We start from the raw sequence: 24,618 nt of genomic DNA on the forward strand, positions 1-24,618 counted from the left end.
AATGGACAATATTAATGATGTGACCCCATCTACTTGTATAGCCCGCCGAAAAGAACCCAAAATACGAATGGTCTACTTGTTCCTTTCTCTTTTCTTTTTAGTAATTTTGTCACAATTAGTGATGGCTCGTGGAATCCTAAAAGTGGCATGAAAATTTCTTAGAAACACAAGTGGCATAAGGAATCAGAGACGTATGAGATTCTATAGAAATTTGTGTTTGGATATTTCGATAAGAGTTGTTCAATTTTTTTTTTTTAAATTGTATCATTATTTCTGTACTCTTCTTTCCTATAAATGGTATTTAAGAAATAAAGAATAGTTCAACATGCAATCTGTAGAATATTAAAATAAAATTTAACAAAATTGTCATGTTGTGTTAGATATACAAGAATCTTTTTTTTTTTTTTTTATCAATATCAATATGTATGAATATCCTTTTAAATTTAAAATCAGTAACACCATTTGTATACAATTTCCAAGTTAAGAGATTTACTAAAAATTATTTTCGCGAATATTAAAAAGATAAAAATAAGAAAGAATGGAAAAAAAAACCAAAAAAATGGAAAACAATTTCTCTTTTTTGACTCCTTTAATAATAATATAGTCCCTACCTGACACGTAAGCTGAAAGCTACAAGCAGAAACGATTTAGCCATCAACCAAAAAACGACAGCGTTATTGAACAAATATTATATTTATTGAATTTTTGTTTTGTGCAACAAAAAAGAAATTGAAAAATTCCAAAAATCGAGAAAGAGAGAAGACCATCATCGCCGCACCGCTTTGAGAGTCACTCCTCCCTCCCCGGAGAAGAACCAAATTCACCATTAGCTTCTTCTTCTTCTTCTTCGGTTCTCTCCCTCCAAATTTTGAAACCCTAAAATCCTATTCTCCTTCGATTACTTCACGTCTCTATCGGAACTTTTAACGGCGAGGAATCTGACGTATTCAGGTGTTTCCGACGTATTATTTTGTTTAACAATATGACGTCGTTGGCTCTGAGTTCTCCTCCCGCCGTTAAGACTCCTTCGTATATGTCCTCGTCGTCTTCATCTTTCTTCTCTCGTTCCTCGATTTTATTCAGGAACACTGAGTCTCGCTCCCGCATCTGCGTTTCTCTCCCGGTGAGTGGTTTTTTTCTCTCTCCCGTTAATGTATGAATTTGATATTCACGTTACGTTTCTTGTATCTGTTTTTGAATTATTTTGATATTTTTTAAAAATTGAAATAGTGTTTGGTTGAATCTATGCTTTGATCTGTGAGATATTGTGGATTGAGTTGAGTAGATGTTATTTAGCAGAGAGTTTTATTGGCTAATTGCGTGAGAATTTGTGTGTTGAACGTGATTTCATGAACAGTTTTTTGCTGGCTTGACTCTGTTCATGTATATGACTCTGGAAATTTGGAACTTCAGCTTTGTATGGTGCATGAATGTGACTGTGGAAATTGGATACTATATATGAATATGTTTGGTTAAGTTGTGTAACTTGTGTTTGACTGAGGTGGTTGAGATTTGTGTATTTAACATTGTGAAATTGGTTTCATAATTCCTTTGCCATTTGTTTTTGTTAGAAATGCAATTTGCCCAAGGCACTGAATGTTGGAAACGGGAACGCTCGTGCTCCCATCATCAATGAGACGACAATTCCAAAGTTCTTTGATTCTTCTCGGTTGGAGAAATCAGTCAGTAGAAACAATACCAAGCTCAAGTTGTTCTCTGGTACTGCTAATCCAGCTCTTTCTCAGGTAGTTCCTTTCGTCAGTCTTTTTTTATCAAGTTGTCTTCTGGTCAAGAAGTTACTAAAAATTCTTGGGAATTTCTGAAGGAAATTGCTTGGTATATGGGCCTGGAGCTTGGGAAGGTTAGCATAAAGAGATTTGCTGATGGAGAGATCTACGTTCAGCTGAAAGAGAGTGTTAGAGGTTGTGATGTCTTCTTGGTGCAGCCTACTTGTACTCCGACTAATGAGAATCTCATGGAGCTATTGATCATGGTTGATGCTTGCCGAAGAGCATCTGCTAAGAAAGTTACTGCTGTGATTCCGTATTTTGGATACGCAAGAGCTGATAGAAAGGTAGGTTCTTTTGGTTTTACTTCTGATCAGGTTCTTCGTCATCTTAATTTGTAAATGTATTAGTATCTCAGGCAATATCATCTTATGTATCTATTGATGCTTCTAGACACAAGGGCGTGAATCCATTGCTGCCAAACTGGTTGCAAACCTAATAACCGAAGCTGGTGCAGATCGGGTTCTTGCATGTGATCTTCATTCAGGACAGTCCATGGGTTATTTTGACATACCGGTGGATCATGTCTATTGCCAGGTACCTCAAATTTCAACCTTTTTGTCTTTTTGAGACATGCCTCTTCTTGTAATGGAACCTTTGAAATCTTACCCAAAATTCTGTGAATATTTCAGCCTGTGATACTTGATTACCTTGCTAGCAAGTCAATTTCCTCAGAGGATTTGGTAGTGGTATCTCCTGATGTTGGTGGAGTAGCCAGGGCACGTGCATTTGCTAAGAAATTATCTGATGCGCCACTCGCCATTGTCGATAAAAGGCGTCATGGTCACAATGTTGCTGAAGTAAATATTTTATAATTTATCTTCTCATTTTCTTTTCTAAATTACTACGTTTCTTGCCTTCAAGCAAGTTCCTCACATGTGTTAACAATACTCTTCCCCACAGGTCATGAACCTAATCGGTGATGTTAAAGGGAAAGTGGCAGTTATGGTGGATGACATGATTGATACTGCTGGTTAGTTAAAAACCTTGTGAAACTCTCAGTTTCTATGAATATGTTTATTACCAACAACAATCTCTAAATAAGTAGTTCTCATATGCAGGCTTAATTGAATAGTCGAGATATTGCTAAACAGAGAAGATGTCAATATTTGCAGACCAAAAACATCATAGCTAACAACGAGTTTTATTATTTGCAGGAACCATTGTGAAAGGAGCTGCTCTTTTACATGAGGAAGGTGCACGTGAGGTTTACGCTTGCTGCACGCACGCGGTTTTCAGGTTTGACCCATTAGCTCGATTTCACCAAACTTTTTCTCCCTTTCATTTTTAGATAAACCTCTGATGAGAGACTATTTGCTTGAATGAATCAATGTGACAGTCCACCTGCAATAGAGCGGTTATCAAGCGGTTTGCTGCAAGAAGTGATAGTGACGAACACTTTACCGGTAGCGGAGAAGAATTACTTCCCACAGTTAACGATTTTATCGGTGGCTAATCTTCTGGGTGAGACCATTTGGCGTGTCCATGATGATAGCTCCGTTAGTAGCATTTTCCTTTGATACTTGTCTTTGATGTTCGGTTTAGGATCGGTTTACCCAAACTCTTTTTTTTTTGGTTCTACGTCTTCTTCTTCTTCACAGTTTCTACTTTCTTCTAGTCTAACCATGCATGTTTTGCATCTCTTTCTGACCCAAATTTCATCACTTGTCTGAGTTCTACCTTTTTCTTCTTTTTTAGTTTAGAGTTGTTATCAATAATATTTAAAAAAATTCATACTTTGAATAAAAATTATTCAAAACAATTACACCTTGGTGTAAACATTATTTCTCATGATTTATTGAGAAATTTCTATAATAATTTCCACAATTGATGTATGTAATTACAAATTTTTTATATGCTACCACTCACCTTAAATAGGCCCAAAAATTTGGCCCATCAGATGTTAAAACATTTATTGAATTGGAAAATTAGAATGGATGGATTGGTTAAAATAAAAATGGTCAGAAGATTAGGGTTTTCTTAAGCTACCCTGTCTCTTGGCATATAAATAAATAGTCTTTACATCGCCGCTTGAAACAGATAAGTGTTTCTTCTTCTTCTGCTATCCTCTGGTCCCTCTCTAGATTCATTAGTTTTAATATCTATTAATTGGTTTTCAATTCTTGCCGTAGTATAGCGCTGTGATGAATAAAACCGTGTGCCAGAGATGAAGTTAAATACTTCATCGCTGACGGCAAACACAACCCTCTAAGAAGTTCTGAGCTTTTCTCTTTCGTTTTATACAATTTTGATTTTATTAGTTATTAGGGGAGTCGAAGTGATGATAAAGAATTCACAGTCTGTCAATCCACTGACAACATTTGAGTGATGTTATTGTGATATCTCGACAGGTTCTGATCGACTCTCTATAGTTTTTTTAGATTTGAAACTGTTTTTTTCTTTAGTGTTAATTGGATTTTTTTGGGGGCAGATGATGAACAATAATGAAACAAATGGGTAATTTGCGACTGATTATTATATTGATGTGAATTTTTCACCTTGGAGAACTGATGTCCCAATCTCTCTCATCTTCTAGATTTTGTTATTTTATGAATTAGTTTGATTAGTGTTTGAAAAATAGAAAAGAAAAGCCAATTAGCAGAGCAAGGGCGTCTAGTTAAAATGGCGTGAATTGCCTTGAAGGTTGGCGATAACAAGTCTAATTGCGATTCTCCGTGCCTATCAAACTTTGTTTTCGGTATTGATAATGGCCTCGAACAAGTCGCTACATTGCTTTTTTTTTTTTCCTTTAAAAACTTATCACTAGATTTTTTCAATTGACGATCAGATAATCCCGGTTTGAAGATTCGATTACTTGGATCATTATTTCAGAATACATAACCCAAAAGGCTTTTGGAACGAGAATTGTCGAAGCTAATGTTGGAGCCAAATAAATTGGAATTATTATTAGACAAACAAATAGTAGTCGAAGCTAATGTTGGATCATTGTTGAAGCTAATGTTTGAACGAGAATTGTCGAAACTAATGTTGGATCATTGTTGATGCTAATGTTGGAACGAGAATTGTCGAAACTAATGTTGGAGCCAAATAAATTGGAATTATTATTAGACAATAGTTGTTTGGTTAACTTAAATTGCAACCAAGATAAAAGCACAATTAAACCAAAATCAAAGAATCTGGTCTATTAGACCAATTTGTTTAAATTTGCAACCAAGTTGAACACATTTGTTAACCGTGAATGGCATCAACACTGACCCGGCTCGTCAACGAATTTCAAATAATCACAACATGCCGTGTAACTTTTGAAAGTATTCTCTGCCTTTGAATTGTAGCCAAATCCTTCCTTTATTTGCTAATGTGTAATACTATAATTTTTTGTTGTTCATCTTAATTTTTCATTGATATATTATCGAATCCTAATTAGGACAATGTAATACGTTTGAAATTATATTTACTACATAAAAATGAATTTCTCGTTACCATTTTTTTTGTTCTCCAATCTCCACAGTTTAGTTAAAAAACAATACAATGAAGTGATGCCTTCAAATTTTCTGTAGAATCAGCTCCACATGTTTTACATTAATTTCATGTATACGTATTTAGGCTATATACAAATTCTTAATTAAAATCAAACATTGTGAAAGCATAATAAAAATTCAATAACATCAGGAGAAATTTATCTTTATACAATTTAGTGCAAATTTATGTAACTTTCACATTAAGAGACAAAAATGATACATAAATTACTAAATTAAGATAACCGGATCATATTTGAATAAGAACGGCTTAATTTTATTTAGTTAATTCAACAAACATATTTTGTTTTAAGGAAATTAGGTTTAGTTATACTCATATGATAACTCTTCTAAGTTCTAACACCTCATCATGCCTTATTTATTCTTTTTAATTTGAAAATAATAAAAAATGATTACACCATTCATTAACTCTTCATTATTTATATAAATTTTGATATATGACTTATTAATTGCATATATTACATAAATAAATAGAATTCATTTCTTATATATATATATATATCATATATCTATGTGTAGGACTAGTTAAAATGAGTTTTAGTTAAATTTATTGGTTACTTTTTAAAAGAAATACAAAATTCCAAATCAAGATAAATTTTCTTTGTTTATTAAATCATTTAGAGGTATCAAAATAATTTCTTTATTTTTGTATTTTAGATAATTAATCAAAAATAAGCATTAAACTATCAATTAATAAGAAAAGTTAAAATATGGGATAAATTGTTCAAAAAAATCTCTAATGGTTTTTATGTATCAACGATTATGCTTTTTATATATAACAAATAACATCATATAATCTAGTTTGATATCATTAAATAAAAAATCAAGTTTATCATTAAAAAAAAATTGTCAAACGATTTATTAAATTTTCTTATGCTGTTTAACATAATTTATTAATTTATATTAATTTATTAAAAATAAATATAGATATAAAAATATGGGACTTGTTAATTTATATTTCAATAATCGTTTGATGGCAAAGCGCAACAGATGGTCCAACGAACAGAGAATCAAGAACAGAGGTGAACATATCAAACGATTTATTGATTTATATATTTTTTTAATGTATCTACAATGTCACTGCCTCGTATCTTGATACATTTACCAATTGACCGTATAAGAATAAGAACTAACAAGAAATGAAGCATGTAAAGATATTAAATTTCAAAGAGTCAATGAAAAATTTACAAGTAATTCTTGTAATAATTGAGTAAAGATTTGTTATAATAATTCTTATCAATCATTCTTCAGAATATGACAAATGTAAATTGTATATTTTTTGTACAAGTGTATCTTGTTGAATGGGTATTTGATTTTGATATTTAGAGTGATTGTTAAACTAAAATAGTAATACTTATTATTGTGTATATTACATATAGTTTGTTTCATTACCACTGCTCACTAATACTTGAAAATTTAAGAGTTTTGTTTCATTATTTGTTTCATAACTATCAAAAATTTTACATAGGAGATGAGATATGAGGATCATATATTAACATTTTTGAATTAATGTATATTTTGGGTTCTACCCCTTAATATATCTTTATTAAAAAATTATTTACAACATTAATCTATACAAAATTGCGCTAAAAAAATAACTGAAATATAGCAAATTGACAAAATTTATCTAAAAATCGCACCATATCTATATACTTTGCTAAAATCTCTCTATAAAATCAATTAAAATTACTAAAAAACATATATAACCGATTTTCGCTTGAAATATCTTTACCATCTCCCTAAATAAATGAAGTAATCAATAAGTTTCTTAAAATCTCTTTATCACCTCTCTACAAAATCAATTAGCTTACTAAAATTGACAACAGTAATATAGATACAATCCTATTTTTTCATCATCCATTTAACAACTAATATTTTCAGGTTGTTCGAAAAAAAAAAAAACAACTAATATTTTCAAACGATTTTTTAAATTTTTGAAAAAAGAAATACATTGAATTCTTTATCTCTTATTTGGGAATGTAATATTGTTCTACAAAAATATATTTCGATTTAATTCTTTTTTCACATTCTCACAAACAAACACAACATACAGCGTGAATTATAAATAATTAAAATAAATATAGACCGTGGTACATCGCAAGTTAAAATAGAAAATTTAAATCAATAACTATTAAAAATGTTTATGATTACTTTGATTTTCACTGAACTTGTTAATGGAACTTGATATGATTCTTTTTACATTAGTTTAATAAGGTACAATACATGTGAAGTTATAATACTTACCGAATAAGCCTTTACGTTAAGTAATGAGCATTTCAGAGAACAACACGTTAGGTCTCTTGTAGCACCGAAGCGGCACAAAACGGCATGTGGTGGACTTATAAACCAGTCTATGCCTCTATGGATTTACAGAAACTAAACATTGTTCGAACTCACTAGTCACTAAAATGTGATTATAAACATAAAACTCCTTCTAACATTTCTTCGTAAGAACGTTTAGTTGTTTACCCATCTCTAATCGTTGGTTTCCCACATTTACGTATCCTGTGTAGAAACCTCAGGAAAGAGTGTAATTTGCAGGTTGAATTATCAAGATAGGTAGCTACTTTTATGTAATCGATTACTTGGAACCCACACAATAAACCTAAGAACTCTTGATGTATCCCAATCGAACATCAACAGCTGCACAAAACAGAAGTTCTACACAACTGCTGCATAAACTCTCATATCCACAAAACTCAATAACCCAATAACATTTTACAGATATACTATTTCAAAGCTTCGAATTCGAATCGCAGTTTCATCAAAAAGGATGGCGAAAATAAAAGCATAACCAAGAGGAATAGCGAAGATTTTTTATCAGGACAGAGTAATGATGAAACTGCAGAGAAGCTGCCATCTGAGGATCTCTGAGCAGAGCAAAACTTATGTATCTTCATACCCAACTTTATCATATGGATGTTACAGTTTATAAAATTGGACCTAATCTGCCTAATTGGCTATGGTTTTATAATGTATAACAAGCAAAATTTCTGGCGTATAAAATAGAAAGAACGTGGAACATGAAGCGATTGAATTTCAAATATAGTAAGAAATATAGGACTGAATCAGCAGAAACTGGGAACCAAGATGAATATTCATAATGGTAAATCCTTACAAAGACTACACAGACACAACAAATGAGTTTTGAGACCGTGACTAGGTTGATTAGAGATCTCAGATGCTAGAGTCATCATCAACCCAGAAACAAGAACCCTAATTTAACTGACACTCTTGATTTGTTACACACAGGAAAAAAAAAGTAAAAGACAGGAAAAGAGAATTGACTGAACTTTTCAAGACTTTTAAACTGGACTCACATTATGGTGCATCGGCCCTTCTCTTCGTTTGGTTGCGCTGGCATTTGCTGGAACCGATGTGACTCAGAGGGATTGTATGTGAACTCAGATGTGTCAAGCCCATACTGTTTCCAACAAAAAGAAAACACCATCAATGAATCTCGGTATCGTGTTAATGCTTTTATCCTTCTTATTGCAGCACAACATATTACTCATCTTACCTTTTCCCTCATACGTGCACTCCAAGGGTCACTGCGGCTCGGGCGTTGGTCCAAAGTAGGAGCAACTGGGACACCGGTGACAGGGGTAGCTTGACGGTTGATGAATGGCTGTCTGATTTGTTGCCTTGGAGCAATAAACTCATCATCACTGTCATACTCTGGTGGTGAATTAGCTGACCTAACCATAAGGGCAAGCAAGAAAAGCAAAGCCTGCAAGATAAATAAGACAGCATTAAGAGTTTTTATAGGTAAATCATACAACAGTCTACAAGCCATCGGTGTTTCGCCTTAATCTTTATAATTAAACAAACGAGAAGAGAAGAAATGATCAAAAGTTCTTAAAGTTGCCTGCTCTTACCTCAAAAACAACTGCTCCTAGAGCTACCCATCTTACAATCATCCAATTCTCTCTCAGGAAGTTATATATTGTCTCAAAGTTCCCAGTCCTGTCTGAAGGAATTTCCTAGAAAAACAATTATACAAAATGGTTAGATATGTACATAAATAGTGGATCATGTCTGGTTATATAATCCGAAAAGGCAATCTAGGCGAAGAGAAAAATACACAAGAAAAAAAAGACAACTCACCTCTCTCCAGCTGTGGTCGAAGAATATAAATGCTGCAACTCCAAGCTCCACCAAGATCAATAAGATCAGAAGCAGAGAGTACTATTCTCAATTAAGGAAATAGAACATTTTATCATAACAAGGATATAAGTTATATGATATAACTAAAGTTCAAGGCATCAGAACTATAACACAACAAGGTCTTAATAATATAATTCCACAAGTCCTTATCTAGAACGAAATGTTGGATAAGAAAAAAAAGAAGCACATTCAGCAATCAGGATACACAAGATAAGCAGCAGACGCTCCTCGAACAAGTACCAACGCAGCCACAGCAAGAAATAACAAAGAGAGCCACACCAATACCAATGAACAAGTATATGAACCTGCATTTACATGATAAAACATTAAGACGACTTTTGTTTCGGACCCAACATACTAAGCTAGTGAAAGACAATAACCAGTAGGGGACAAACACATACCAGGCTTTTGGAAGATTGTCAAAGACATTAGAAGAAAGTGTCACAGCCATAAGCAATGGCCTCCCAAATGAGATGTAACTTTGATCGCCATTTACCGGATCGAATGTACCAGAGGAGTTATCGGTAGCTCTCTTGTACTCAACAAACAAGTAGATACCATAACCAATCATGCCAAGTCCAACAACAGCCAGAAGGAAGTTGAGTAACTTCAACAAACACTCCAAACAACCTCTACAAGCCATTCTCTTTTTTTTTTTTTTTCCGCTTTATATAGAACTGCTATATGGGTTTACTCAAGCTTTTCCCTTTATTTCATCAGTCTCAAGTAATTCTCCTAAAACACACAAAAACACAATCTTTAGATCAATTAATTTGACAATACACGAAACTACAATTGAGTTTTTTTTTTTTTTTTTTAAATGTAGTCCCCCAAATTCGATTGACTATTTCATGAAACAAGCCTCGTATGAGAGATATACCAAATCTAATATTCTCTAATCGAGATAAGAAACGATCAAATCACAGGGAGTTAATCTAATCTAAGCTTGGACTGGGTTTTATGATTTCCACGAATTCAGTAAATTAACAACAACAACAACAACAACAAAAGAAAAATCATAGAACGAATGAGTTAAGATCGAGCCTCGAGGTGAACAAAATCCAAAATTAAGCGATCGAAGCAAAGAGATTGAAAACTTACGGAGAATTGTTTAAAGATGATTCTTCGATCTTTGCGATGATTGAATTTTTATGGGTTCTTGTCGTCGAGAGAGGAGGAAGAAGGGGATGATGAAATCGAAGGACGGGAATTTTTTTTTTTCTTTTTTGGTTTGGAATTTTTGATGTAATACTGATGCCAGCTGGCAATTTAAAAAATGAAGATGGACTGACAAAATTAAAAGAAATAGGCCATTTTAAGCTTCTCTTTTTTTTGTTTTGCAGAAGCCCAAGTACATCTTTACTACGTGTCGCTGATTTACAAATACACAAATTATTTTTTTCCTTTCTGTCGGCAATTTAAAATTAGTTTTGTGTGGAATGGAATGTACTATATATATATTATAGACAGTGTCCTAAAAACATTTAAAAAATCTTTTTTGTTTGAAGTTTTACTAAATAAATCCAAATGTATTTATTATCTGTGTATCTGTGGTTTCTCTGAATATATGTCATCAACATTTTTCAGTTTTTTTAGTAATTTTAATATTCAAATGTATACGATGACTCCACCACAGATTTAATAATTTGTCGATTTTTGGTGATTGGTCAAACTTTCATCTATTCTATAATCCAATAAACAAAATAAAGATTCCGAGACTCCATATATATATATATATTTTTCTTGAGATTTATTATCTACACAAAAAGTTGGCTTACAAAAAAAAAAAAAATGCCAATGTAGTACATAAACCGGAGTTGCAATTTGAGTTAAACTTGAACTCTTAACTCCGGAGTTTTTGTGTCGGACAGGACCGAACTACAAGTACTTTCAAGTTTCAAACCGTCTCGGAGTTCGTTTGACACACACACCTTTTATAAAGTTAAAAAAACCAGTGTTACCCACACGTGGCCCGGTCAATGTTAAAAAAGGTTTACGATGAGCTCGACTACAGCTGATAAAAGATAAAAGTTCCAATATTACAAAAACAGAATTGTTTATATATATATATTTTTTTTATATATATATATTGTTTATATATATATATAATATACTTTTGGCTCTTTCTCTTCTGATTACATTGGCATTTGATTTTTTTTTTTTTTTCTTCTTTTTTCTCTCTTAGCGTTCAGCTTTTTCTTGTGGAAGGACTTGTGTTAATGGCAGACTTACCTGGATACCTGCGCACTTGTTTGGATATGGGGAAGATAGCTTTCTTAGCAATCTTAGTATCAACAGGGATCGTGTTGCAGATTCTGGTATAATCCACCCCTGAGAGATTCTTATACTGTTTGTAAACCACCATAGATTCATACTTGTTTTTAAAACACTTTGTTTGTTTGCTAATTTTGTTCTAGGCTTGTGCTCTGTTCAATAACTGGTGGCCAATGCTAAGTGGTGAGTGAATTATAACCTGCCTGGCTTGATCTTTAACCGTTTTGACAATCAGTTGGATTTTGATGAACTAAGTACCCTAACTGTGAATTTTCAATCCTGTTTGGTAAAGTAAGAAATGTAAGTGGACTTTATCTTGTTTCTAGTTAATCTTAAATCTTTTAATTTGCAGTTATAATGTACGTGCTCCTCCCAATGCCTTTACTCTTCTTTGCTGGATCAGACAGTTCATCTCTATTCAACGACTCAGATAACAGGTGCGCAATTTACATATATAACAGTCTCCATTGTTTGTTTCTTCTGTTTGTATTTTACACATGAACATTTTTTGTTTGTATTTTCAGCTGGATCAATGCAGCCAAGTTCTTGACTGGTGCATCAGCAGTTGGAAGCGTCGCCATACCTTCGATTCTTAAACACGCTGGACTCATCGGTTGGGGTGCATTAGCCCTTGATCTCTCATCATACGTTGTCTTCCTCATCGCTATTTTGGGATACATTTGCATAGGAGATGCCAGTGACAACTATTACAGCTACATTTAGAAACACACACACAAATATCATCATGAGTTTCAAGCTCAAAGTCTCAGCCTTTTCGAACGAGAAATCTCTTGTTGCGACGGAATCGTTCAGCTGATTGGAAATTTCACAAGTTTTTTTTTTGTGTCAAGTGTGTGTATATGTATATGATTGCATGGTTTGTAAGATGAAGTTTTATAAGGTTTTGTTTCCTTTATGTATAGGAAACAGATTTTATTATTTGGGAATATATAAAGTCTCTTCTTTGTTTTTTTTTTTTGAAAAATGTGAAAAACGAAAAGCTTTACTAAACCATCTCTCAATTGAGAAGCTGAGAACAATTGTATGAATGCGAGCTCTCTGTGTTAAGAAAGTTTGTTGCTTTCTCTCGAAACTATCTCTCAATTCTTCGATTTCTCGTCGTCGATTCTTTGGAAACCATAGTCGTGGGTTCTCTAATGAAGAAGCTCTTATACTACGTCGTTTATCTGAGGGAGGTCTTGTACATGCACGCCACTTGCTCGACAAAATTCCTCAGAGGAAGTAATAGCCGTGTCATTTACTGGACATCGCTTCTTACGAAATACGCGAAAGCTGGATACTTGGATGAAGCACGGGTTTTGTTTGAGGTTATGCCGGAGAGGAGTATCGTCACTTGCAATGCGATGTTGACGGGTTATGTTAAACGTAGGAGAGTGAAAGATGCTTGGACCTTGTTTAGGGAAATGCCCAAGAACGTTGTTTCGTGGACTGTTATGCTTACTGCGCTTTGTGATGATGGAAGGAGTGATGATGCGGTTGAGTTGTTCGATGAAATGCCTGAGAGAAACGTTGTTTCGTGGAACACGTTGGTTACGGGTTTAAGTAGGAATGGGGATATGGAGAAGGCGAGACAGGTGTTTGATGCTATGCCTTTACGAGATATTGTGTCGTGGAACGCTATGATTAAAGGGTATATTGAGAATGATGTGATGGAGGAAGCGAAAGTATTGTTTGAGAATATGAGTGAGAAGAATGTTGTTACTTGGACGAGTATGGTTTATGGTTATTGTCGATGTCGTGATGTTCATGAAGCGTATAGACTGTTCTGTGAAATGCCGGAGAGAAATGTTGTTTCTTGGACAGCTATGATTAGTGGGTTTGCTTGGAATGAGTTTTATAGAGAAGCTTTGCTGCTTTTTCTTGAAATGAAGAAGGATCTTGATGCAATATTACCAAATGGTGAGACTCTTATCTCTCTTGCTTATGCTTGTGGTGGTCTTGGTGTTGGATTCCGCCGTCTTGGCGAGCAGTTGCATGCACAAGTTATATCTAATGGTTGGGAAAGTGTGGATCACGATGGAAGGTTGGTGAAGAGTCTTGTTCATATGTATGCATCTTCTGGTTTGATTGCTTCAGCGCAGTCTCTGCTCAATGAAAGCTTTGATTTGCAGTCTTGTAACATTATTATCAACGGTTATCTAAAAAATGGGGATTTGGAGCGAGCTGAAACTCTGTTCAAGAGAGTGGAGAGCTTACACGACAAAGTATCGTGGACATCGATGATCGATGGATATCTATACGTGGGTGATGTATCCAGGGCCTTTGATCTGTTTCAGAAACTTCACGACAAAGATGGGGTTACATGGACGGTTATGATCTCAGGTCTTGTCCGAAACGAGCTTTTTGCAGAAGCTTCATCCCTACTGTCAGATATGGTGAGATGTGGTCTGAAACCGTTGAACTCGACTTACTCTGTTCTTCTTGGTTCTGCGGGAGCCACTTCGAATCTCGATCAAGGGAAGCATTTACACTGTGTAATTGCAAAAACCACAGCTTGCTATGATCCTGATCTCATCCTTCAAAACTCTCTTGTCTCTATGTACGCTAAATGCGGAGCCATAGAAGATGCTTATGAGATATTCTCAAAGATGCTCCGGAAAGATACAGTTTCATGGAACTCCATGATCATGGGGTTATCACATCACGGCTTAGCGGATAAAGCCTTAGAACTGTTCAGTGAGATGATTGATTCGGGGATGAACCTGAACTCTGTAACGTTTCTTGTAGTCCTCTCAGCTTGTAGCCACTCTGGACTCATCACCAAAGGCTTACAACTATTCAAAGCGATGAAAGAAACCTATTCCATCCAGCCCGGAATCGAGCATTACATCTCGATGATAGACCTTTTAGGCAGAGCCGGAAAACTAAGAGAAGCAGAGGACTTCATCTCAGCCCTGCCTTTCACTCCAGACCATACGGTCTACGGCGCATTACTAGGCTTATGCGGGCTCAACTGGAGAGATAGAGATGCAGGAGGCATAGCGGAACGAGCTGCAATGCGGTTGCTAGAGCTTGACCCAGGCAATGCACCGGGACATGTGGCGCTATGCAACGTGTATGCGGGATTAGGGAGGCATGAGATGGAGAAGGAGACGAGGAAAGAGATGGGATTAAAAGGAGTGAAGAAGACACCAGGATGTAGTTGGATTGTCGTAAATGGAAGAGCTAACGTGTTTCTCTCTGGTGATAAGTCTGCAAGTGAGGCCGCTCAGATGATTTTGCCAATCTTTTGTGGTAATGAAATGATTGAGGAGGAAGAAGAGAAACCGCTGACTCTATCCCATTGCTGAGAGTTAAAAGCATATATGTTCGAAAGAACATTTCTTCCGAATCAACTCATGACAGCTAGAGCTAGAGTTAAACTGAGTCCAATCAGCATTCAAGTTAGTATGCTCGAAGCAGTCAAAACTAATTTATTTTGCCATACAGGCTCAGAAATTTATTGTGAGCAAAATACACGAAAATATAGAAAAAGTAAATGAAAAAAGCAACCAAAGAAAATATAAATTAACTTGTGATTTTGCTTTCTCTCTTTTACCTCCAGGAATCAGGACCAAGCTGGGAAAATAAGTACAATGCAATGGCCAAGGATCAACCACCGAATCCAATTGTGTTTTACTGATCAACTTGTTTTCCCTCACAACATAGATCCAAGCCCGACCGTTTTCATCGCAAGAACAAATGACGAGCCTTTTACCGTCGATGAAGTAACTTGGCTGAGAGTAGGATTCGGTCTGTACTAAATCCGGCATGTTTGGGATTGACACCTCCATAAAACTCATCCATTTCACATTTTCACCATACCGATCATCAATCTTGTTCTTGGTCACCCAAATCTTAATCTTCTTGTTTACATGGCATTGCTTCAACAACAAAAACCCATCTTCCCTAAAAAGAGCATCGCGGGGATGGTTCTCCCCACTTGGTAGATCACAACACTTTCTGAAATTTTCGCTCGAAAAACTGAAGCTAAGTAAGATGAACAACAAAGGATGAGTGACATGAGTCCTGTCATAATACGCAACCCAATACAAAGTTCCATTCAACGATACAACATTTGTACAATGATATTTAACCTTTTCTCCCTGAGTAATACTACTACTAGACTACTAGTACTAGGCAATAGTGTTGTATATTTTGCTTTTTCCAGCTCTTCGTCTTTCCACGTATCAGAGGCAAAGTCATAGATTTTGCACTTGCACGTAGTGGTAGAGTCTAAATCCTTCTGGTAAGTCGAAAGGGTCTTGTAAACAATTTCATCATCTCTCCTATTATTGTCATAACCTATGCCATGAAAATTCAAAGTAGGTTGGTTAATCTCGGGCTCGATGCATCTAATCTGTCTTAACCAAGGGTTCCAAACCACGACTCCGTTACGCATGCCACAAAGCAAGAATCCGCTGGTATCAACCAAGCTTCTAGGTATCTGTGGTTTTAAACCAGGAGTATTTAAGGTTAACTCACGCACCTCCACCTTGGAACTCACGTTTACCGAGTAAATCTTGGTTCTACTTTTCACAATGAAACGAAACGTCATCTTGTGGTTGTTGATGAAGGCGTTGTCGTCGAAGAGACTGTTCCATCGTTTGCAAACTGTTCTGAATCGGAGAAGAGAAGTAGGAGGGACACGAGATAGGATCTCTTCCATCAAATCCCATGGAACCTTTTCCGTATTCGCCATTTTGGGTATTTTGTTTTCAAGTCATCACTAAGTTTTTTCAATATATATGACTATCTTATTATATAAAGTTGGGTTTTGAAATTTAGTTTTTAACAAGATTTTGACATGTGTCAAGTTATCAATTTTAGATTTTGACATGTGTAAAAGTTAATATTTAATAGAAAAAATTTGATTACAACAAAAATAAAATATTTTGCTTTAAAAAATATTAATAATGTGAAAATATAATTATTAAAAATTACAAGAATTTATTAAAAGTACAAAAAAATTAAATAACTATAGGATATTATATATATATATATATATATTTTCATAAAATTCAAAATTATAATATTATTTACTTTTTTAATTTTAAGTTATTAATTCTACAAAAAATAGAAAAAGAGATTAAGGAAAATATACAAGTAATTATTAATTCTAAATTTTGTAAATACTCAGTTCTATATAAACATAGATCGTCTCATATTTAAATAATTTATTCAAAAATACTGCTTTCAACTTTGTTTAATTGATCAATTTTCTTTGATGGGAAGGTAAATATTTTTTATTTTTTTAAACTAAAATTTTCTCATTTTTTTTCCTATTTCAGTTGGGAATAGGTAAAAGTAATATGTTTACCCAAAAAAAAAATTAATATATGCGTCTTCTTTCCTAATACTGTATTTTAAAATTTATTGTAGTATTTTCTATTGTTTTATTTAATTTACATTTTCATCTTTGAATTATTTGGGATTCATATATTATAATATTCTATTTTTTCTTTAGTTGTGTCAAATTAATTTTCTTCTAATTTCTCAACCTTGATTAGTTGGTCATAAACCCTTCTTTTTTTTGCAAACATAAAAAATAGAAAAAAAGAGTAAGGAAAATATACAGTTAATTATTAATTCTAAATTTTGTAAATACTCACTTCTATATAAACATATATCGTCTCATATTTAAATAACTTATTCAAAACCACTGCTTTTAACTTTATTTCATTGGGAAAATTTCTTAACAAACCGGCCATCGAATATGGGTGGGTCCACAGGCCGGGAATAGATATAGGGCCCATTTAGGAAGGTGGGTCCATGGACTGAGAGTGGACATGAGCTCACTAAGCAAGATGGCGGTTGAGGTGTTACAGAGATAGAGGCTACATCATGGTGTGTCAAAGACCCTTCCACTAATACATTGAGAAATTTAACATTAGTTATTATCAAAAGATTTGTGACGTTAGAAAAAAGTTTTTACTTTCATTGTTTGTCAGAGGCTCGGAGCAAGCCATTTTGAGATAGCAAAAAGACGTGAACATATTCTTTCCACACAGGAGGAGGTCAGAGCCGAGGTTCTCTCTATGGTGGAGAAGGTTGGACAAAAGGTTATCTCCCCAGGGGAGGAAGGTGGAGGAGGTTGGACGCAAGATTATCTCCTTAAGGGAGCAAGGCAGAGCCAAGGTTTTCTCCATAGTGGAGGAGGTTGGACACAAGATTCTCTCCATAAGAGATAAGGATGGAGCCGAGGTTCTCTCCATGGTAGTCATACATTATTGTGATGATACATAATGGATTAATATATTATGTAATATATTTTGTATTCAAAATATTTTTTGAGCTAACAATTTTAGTAATAAAAAAACTATGGAAAAGTGAAATTAAAATAGTTGGCTTAATGTGTTCATATAGACATTTTCTAGGTGGTGATAAATAATATATTTGTAACATAGAGTATTTTTATGTGTAAAAAATACACTTTTAATAGTAAAATACATAAAAGATTTGTAAATCGATATAAATCAGTGTATTATAACAAAAATAAAATTTATAAAATACAAATTTTTTTGATATATTTGTCTTAAATTTAATTTAATTTATAAAATTTTGAACCCGTATATCGGGCGGGTCCTCATCTAGTTTATTTATAAAGTATTCTCAATTGGGGATCCAGCTGACTGATTGATTGTTAACGAAGATCTCCAAAAAATATGATTTTACTCTTTTGTGTTTTTTGTATTACATAGAATCTGGATTTTATATGAGAATTTTTAATATATTTATAAGATCCATATTCTCTCCATTCTTTATTACTTCTTTTATTTATTTTTGGCAGTTTTTTTTATATCATTAGATATCACATGACTATGAAAGCACTATAATATTTGTTGAAATCATTTATCTATGGAAATAAATTTATTTATCTATACTATTAAAGCAAGAGTACTCATAGATCAACTTTTGGACCATGATTTTGTTTTGGTAGTTTTTAAATAAAATGGTTAGTACTCAATAATTATTAATATATTAGTATATCATGGCATTAAAATTCTCTAACCATTCAAATTAAGTCGGGTTCCGCGCGGGTCATTTATTACTCGATTAGTTGATCTGATTTTCTCATCAAATCTATTTACTATGAAAGCACTATAATATTTGTTGAAATCATTTATCTATAGAAATAAATTTATTTATTTATACTATTAAAGCAAGAGTATTCATAGACCAACTTTTGGACTATGAATTTGTTTTGGTAGTTTTTAAATAAAATGGTTAGTACTTAATAATTATTAATACATTAGTATATCATGACATTAAAATTCTTTAACAATTCAATTTAAGTCGGGTCCTGCATGGGTCATTTAATACCCGATTAGTTGATCCGATTTTCTATTCAAATCTATTTATTATGTATTAAATCAACCATAATCTTGCCTAAATCTTAATCAGTTAAAATATTTAATAAAAGAAAACATATACATCAGAATTAAATAAGGAAAATGTTTAAATACATAATAAATCAAATCTAAATTTCTTGATTCTTTATAAAAATTTTAAGAAAAAAAACAAAAAAAAATTACAATTAATATTTGTGTATAGTTTTTCCTCACAGTTTGATGAACAAATAAATAAATACAGTTTAATTTTAAAAACAATTTAATAAAATAGTCAAGTATTCATTATAGCCTTAATAGTATAAAGTTAATTGATACAGAAGATATGTGAAATTAATAAAAATCAATTCAAATTTATTTTAATGGATATATAAAATACATCTAAAATCAACTTATTTCCTAATAAAATACTCTCTAAAACACAAGATATGCAAGAAATATCTTTAAAAAGATCTTATGTAACTAATATATTTTGTAATCATAAAGAAAAATAATATATATTTATGAAAATAAACTATTTCATGGATTACATTATTTGTTTAAGAAAAATTATAAAAATTCGCTTTTAAAAAACAAAAAGGAAGCAAAGAAATTTCAATTTATATTTGTATTTCTAAATAGTATTACCCTAAAATAAGTGTTTAAAACTCTTAATTGGTTGACTATATTGTAATACTATATATTTATGCAAAATTGAATATTAATAAGTAGCTTTTTAATTTATTTACTATGAACAAATCTTCTATTGCAGAAGGAAATAAATTATATGTAAGAAAATGGATGCCCCTTTTTCCATACCCCTTTTTAAAAATACCCCTTCATGTTGACCATTTTTAAAACTACCCCTCTTTATATACAAAATGACCAAATTACCCTTTTTGAGTGACAGCAAGAATGTACAGTCATCAAAATCAAAAATATTTTCCCGCCAAAAAAATTTCCCGCCAAAATTTTTGTTTTCCCGCCAAAATCGAAAAATTTTCCCGCCAAAAATATTGAAATTTATACCTTTTAAAAACCTTGTAAATGCTTTTAAAAAACTTTTAAAAGCGTTTACAAGGTTTTTAAAAGGTTTTTAAACACATTGTAAACGCTTTTAAAAACCTTGTAAATGCTTTTAAAAAGCTTGTAAATGCTTTAAAAGGTTTTTAAACACCTTGTAAACGCTTTTAAAAACTTTTTAAAAGCATTTAAAAGGTGTTTAAAAACCTTTTAAAAATTTTATAAAAACTTTTACAAGGTTTTTAAAAACATTGTAAAAGGGTTTAGAAGGTGTTTAAAAACCTTTTAAAAATCCTTTTAAAAACCATTTGAAAACCTTTTAAAAACCTTTTAAAAACCTTTTAAAACCTTTTAAAAACCTTTTAAAAATCTTGTAAAAGCGTTTACAAGTTGTTTAAAAAACCTTTTAAAACTCTTTAAAAAATCTTGTAAAAGCCTTTACAAGGTGTTTATAAGGCTTTTATAAGGTAGAAACCTTATAAAACCTTTTAAAAACCTTGTAAATTTTTTTTGGCGGGAAAAATTTTGGCGGGAAAATTTTTTTGTTGAAATTTTTTTTCAAAAATTTTTTGACAAAAAAATTTTTGGCGGGAAAATTTTTTCGAAAAATTTTTGGCGGGAAAATATGTCGGAAATTTTTTGGCGGGAAAATTTTGTTTTTCTTTTTATTGAATAAAATAATTTTCATCTAAGGGTAAAATGGTCATTAAAAATTAAAAGAGGGCAAAAATAAAAATGGCTAGAAAAGAGGGTATTTTTGAAAAGGGGTATATCAAAGAGGCATTTTTAACAAATTCTCAAGAAAATGTGAGAAAAGCATCAAATTTAGTTATGTTATTATCCAAAAAATTTGGAGTTATGGGACATAAAAAAATTTACGAGTAGGGACAAGATGAAACAAGACAGGACAGGACAATACGGGATGGGACGAGATATCTTTGCCATTCTAAAATAGTTACGTGTAGGTTATATACGTGCACTAGTCCAAACTAAAACCACATTAAAATTTGATATATGAATTTAACACCTTTAAGCATACCGCTATTGTTTAAAAACTGCAAAACGATCATTGTATATCTGTTAACACTAAATATACTACTTAACACTATTTAAAATTTCAAAATTATAAAAAACACATAAACCAAAACATTTTATGCATTCGAAATATATATAAATTAATTACAACATATGTCATCTCGTGCTGTAGCACCCCCTTTCTATATTTCTGTATACCCCGACTATATTTCTATATCAATAAAACAAAATGATGGCTCAGCCCTTTTCTTTTACTCCCTGAAAATCCATCATCTTTAAAAACTACTATCCGATATAGCGGTGTGTCTATTTCCATGAAAAGTTACATTCTCTAAACAACTTACTCTATCAAGATTTCCAATTTACCGTATATTACCAAATATACAATTCAAAACTATATAAACAAAGAAAATAAGTCAAAATAAAAAAACTACCTTACAAAAATTCAAATTAAAAAAAATTATTAGCAAATCTCGTACTGTAGCACGGATTCTCTCCTAGTTTTGAATTAAATACCTAAACATTTAAGCACTCTCTTTAGTTATTGTAGTTAACTTTATAGTCTCCTCTTTTTTTTTTTTGAGTGAGAAAAGGGAGAGAAAGCCTCCCTTACTTTATTAAAATGAAAACCAACTACAGATAGACAATTAGGACAACAATCCAATTGATGCAAGCCTAACCGGGTCGNGGGGTGGGGGGGGGGGGGGAGGAGGGATTTCCACATTTTAAGTGTTTTTATTGATTTATTTTTATCTCACACAAATATATATATTTTTAAAATAACATGATATATACACAGAGTTGAATTAATCATTTTATTGCGTCAAATTTATTTCGTCGGATTTCTATAAAAGTTTTGACTCATTATTGGCCACTTCAAATGTTTATCAGAAGTTCTGTTGAAAATTGCAATAAACGTCTTTGACCATTTTGTTTTTATAAATTTGGTCGAAATGGATGATGTTTTCCTTGTATAGCTAGAACTACTAGCAGAACTAGCGCAGACTTTAATTTATACTAGGAGATATCCCGTGCTTAAAGCACGGATCAACATTTTTCTAAAAAGTTATAATATAATAATAAAATTATTGTTATATTTCTTTAAAAAATTATTTTGTTTGAGATAATATTTTTTAAATTGTTCTATAAATCTATATATGTATTTTTAATACTAATTATTTTAGAATATTATAGTATTTTATTTGTTGATATATATTACAGATTTATATTGTTTTTTGTTGTACTTGCATCAATATTTTGTGAAATATAAAGTAATAATTTTAATATTATAATTGTGAGCAAATAAAATTTATTAATTTATCACTATATAAGTTTAGTTTTACCAACCCGTCAATGTGGAAATTAAAACAAACATTTTTTTCATAGATTGAGTAATATATCTTTTACATTAAAAAAAGAGTAATATATCTTCGTTTTAAAAAATTCAAATCACAGCATATGTATAAAAAATTCTGCATATTTATTAATCATAAGTATTATATAATAATTTCAAACAATTTGTAAATAAAGTAAAAGAAAGATGATAGGAGAATTATAATTTGAAATCTTAATAAAATCTTCGAACTCTAGTTATTAAAACTAATTTTTTTGTATACTTGGATATAAAATCTTAATTTTGAAATTCTGATTGGTTTATATTTTTTTAAAAAATATTTAGTAATTTTCGTCTATAATTTTATTAGAGGGAGAAAATAATTTTTTTAATTAATAATTATCTGTATTTTTAAAAAATCTTAGCTGTTATTTTTATTTTATTTTATTTTATTCCAAGTAGTTTTCTTGATTTTTTTTAATCTCTCAGCGTTTTCTGTATTTTTAATTAATTAATTATATTTAATTAATTAATTAATCTTAATTAAAATTTTCTAATGGAAATTGAATGTAATTTTTTACAGTAAAGTTAGTTTCATATTTGTATTTTCCAATTAATATAATAGGATTCTGTAAGTAAATTAATAAATATTTGATATATCATCATCTCATTATCATTGAATAATAAGTTCATAAAATTAAACTAAAGTTAAAGTTTATGAGTATTTATGATATATTATGATTGATTTTTCAAGTTAAGTTTTTTAGTTAGGTACAAAAGCAGAAAAACTGTTTATGCGTCTTCATATTTTTTTAGTGGCTAATAAATTTGATTTGTATTAATTGTTTTAATTTGACTGGTTTATCTTCCCCTAACCCTAATCACTTCTTCCTCGGCTCATGTTGAATCCTGCGGTTAAGAAAATAAAAAGGAGAAAGGTTGCACCCAACCTTTCTCAGAGAGTTTCCGCATCTAACCCAGCCGTTCATCTCACCAACCCATCCACAGCCGTGAATCGAACCAACCCATCCCCAGCCGTTCATCTCACCAACCCATCCACTGTCGTAAACGTCTCTCAGAGAGCCGGACCGTCTAACCCATCCACAGCCGTAAATCGAACCAACCCGCTACCACCGCAGTACAATTTCACCCCGACTTCTCGAATTCCTCCGCCATTCACACCATCGGAGGAAGAACGATTTATGCCCCAACAAGTACGACCACCGCATTTCCGGAACTTCCCACCGCCACAGACCCTTTTCTAGAGCTCCGGCAATCGACTTCCTGATCCACCTGTTCTGTCGCCTGAGGTTCAGAACTATGATGCGAATGCACCGGAGGATCATATGCGGTCTCCAACGCATCACTCCCATGGAAGTCAACCATCTTCGCAAGGCAACAACTATGAGCCTCAACTCCAGGATGAAACGATGCAATCTCTAACCGCCCTCCTCACGATGTCTGGCCGTGAGACGTTTACGACAGTTCTATCTCCTACCCCACTGGAGAACACGACTTGGTATGTTTTGTTTCTTTGTTTAAAACAAAATTTGTGTTCCACTTGGTATTTGATGGTTTGTGAATTGTGTGGAATTTGATGGTTTGATTAAAACACGACTTGTTTGTTTGATTCAGACAAAATATTTGACTCGTTTAATTAAGTGAATGTAGTTTGTTTAATTATGTGACTCATTTGTGAATGTAGTTTGTTTAAGTATGTGACTCGTTTGTTCTCATAGTGTATAATTGTTTAAGTATACACAAACATAATATGTGACTCGTTTAATTAAGACAAAGCTTAAGTATGTTTTGCTTTCTAATATGACAAACAATTAACATTCTATTATCTGAGTTAGTTAAGAACTTTGACTGAGCTTTCTAACTATCAAACTAACTACAATTTGTTTACATGTGTGTGTGGAGGTTTGATCGGGACAAAAAAGGCCAACTTGTTCGAAAGATTACCAAGATTTTTACAAACAAATTCGATGGTCCATATTATACTTGGTCTTGTGTGCCTCCCGATAGAAAAGAGAGATACTTCATGGAGTTTGCGGTAAGAATAGAACATTGTAACCTGTTTTATACTTATGTTTATTGCTTGTTTTCACTAACATAATTCCTTCTCTCTTTGTTATGTAGAAAACTCACACCTGGGATCCATTGATAACAGG

The 24,618-nt window shown here is 32.5% G+C and overlaps 4 protein-coding genes and 1 pseudogene across 4 annotated transcripts; 3 read left to right on the forward strand and 2 right to left on the reverse strand.

Annotated features, from left to right (window-relative positions):
- LOC104757608 (ribose-phosphate pyrophosphokinase 2, chloroplastic-like) lies at window positions 738-3,521 on the forward strand. Its single transcript, XM_010480360.2, has 8 exons — window positions 738-1,123; window positions 1,572-1,745; window positions 1,826-2,074; window positions 2,181-2,324; window positions 2,420-2,587; window positions 2,691-2,760; window positions 2,945-3,026; window positions 3,127-3,521. Exons 1-8 carry the CDS (start codon window positions 983-985, stop codon window positions 3,305-3,307), a joined length of 1,209 nt encoding a protein of 402 aa, XP_010478662.1. The 5' UTR covers window positions 738-982; the 3' UTR covers window positions 3,308-3,521.
- Window positions 8,315-10,706, reverse strand: LOC104757609 (tobamovirus multiplication protein 2A-like). The gene is made up of 7 exons (XM_010480361.2): window positions 10,553-10,706; window positions 9,853-10,186; window positions 9,657-9,756; window positions 9,392-9,472; window positions 9,163-9,267; window positions 8,805-9,014; window positions 8,315-8,708 (listed from the first exon to the last, which is right to left on the reverse strand). The coding sequence occupies exons 2-7, from the start codon at window positions 10,092-10,094 to the stop codon at window positions 8,601-8,603; spliced, it is 846 nt and encodes a 281-aa protein (XP_010478663.1). The 5' UTR covers window positions 10,095-10,186; window positions 10,553-10,706; the 3' UTR covers window positions 8,315-8,600.
- On the forward strand, window positions 11,616-12,699 carry LOC104757611 (vacuolar protein sorting-associated protein 55 homolog). Its single transcript, XM_010480362.2, has 4 exons — window positions 11,616-11,769; window positions 11,869-11,908; window positions 12,078-12,162; window positions 12,250-12,699. Exons 1-4 carry the CDS (start codon window positions 11,671-11,673, stop codon window positions 12,446-12,448), a joined length of 423 nt encoding a protein of 140 aa, XP_010478664.1. The 5' UTR covers window positions 11,616-11,670; the 3' UTR covers window positions 12,449-12,699.
- LOC104757610 lies at window positions 12,746-15,381 on the forward strand (annotated as a pseudogene).
- On the reverse strand, window positions 15,092-16,427 carry LOC104759623 (putative F-box/kelch-repeat protein At1g32430). The gene is made up of 3 exons (XM_019238953.1): window positions 15,841-16,427; window positions 15,271-15,805; window positions 15,092-15,097 (listed from the first exon to the last, which is right to left on the reverse strand). The coding sequence occupies exons 1-3, from the start codon at window positions 16,425-16,427 to the stop codon at window positions 15,092-15,094; spliced, it is 1,128 nt and encodes a 375-aa protein (XP_019094498.1).

Source organism: Camelina sativa, chromosome 17 (assembly GCF_000633955.1).
Source record: "Camelina sativa cultivar DH55 chromosome 17, Cs, whole genome shotgun sequence".
Lineage (NCBI taxonomy): Eukaryota > Viridiplantae > Streptophyta > Magnoliopsida > Brassicales > Brassicaceae > Camelina > Camelina sativa.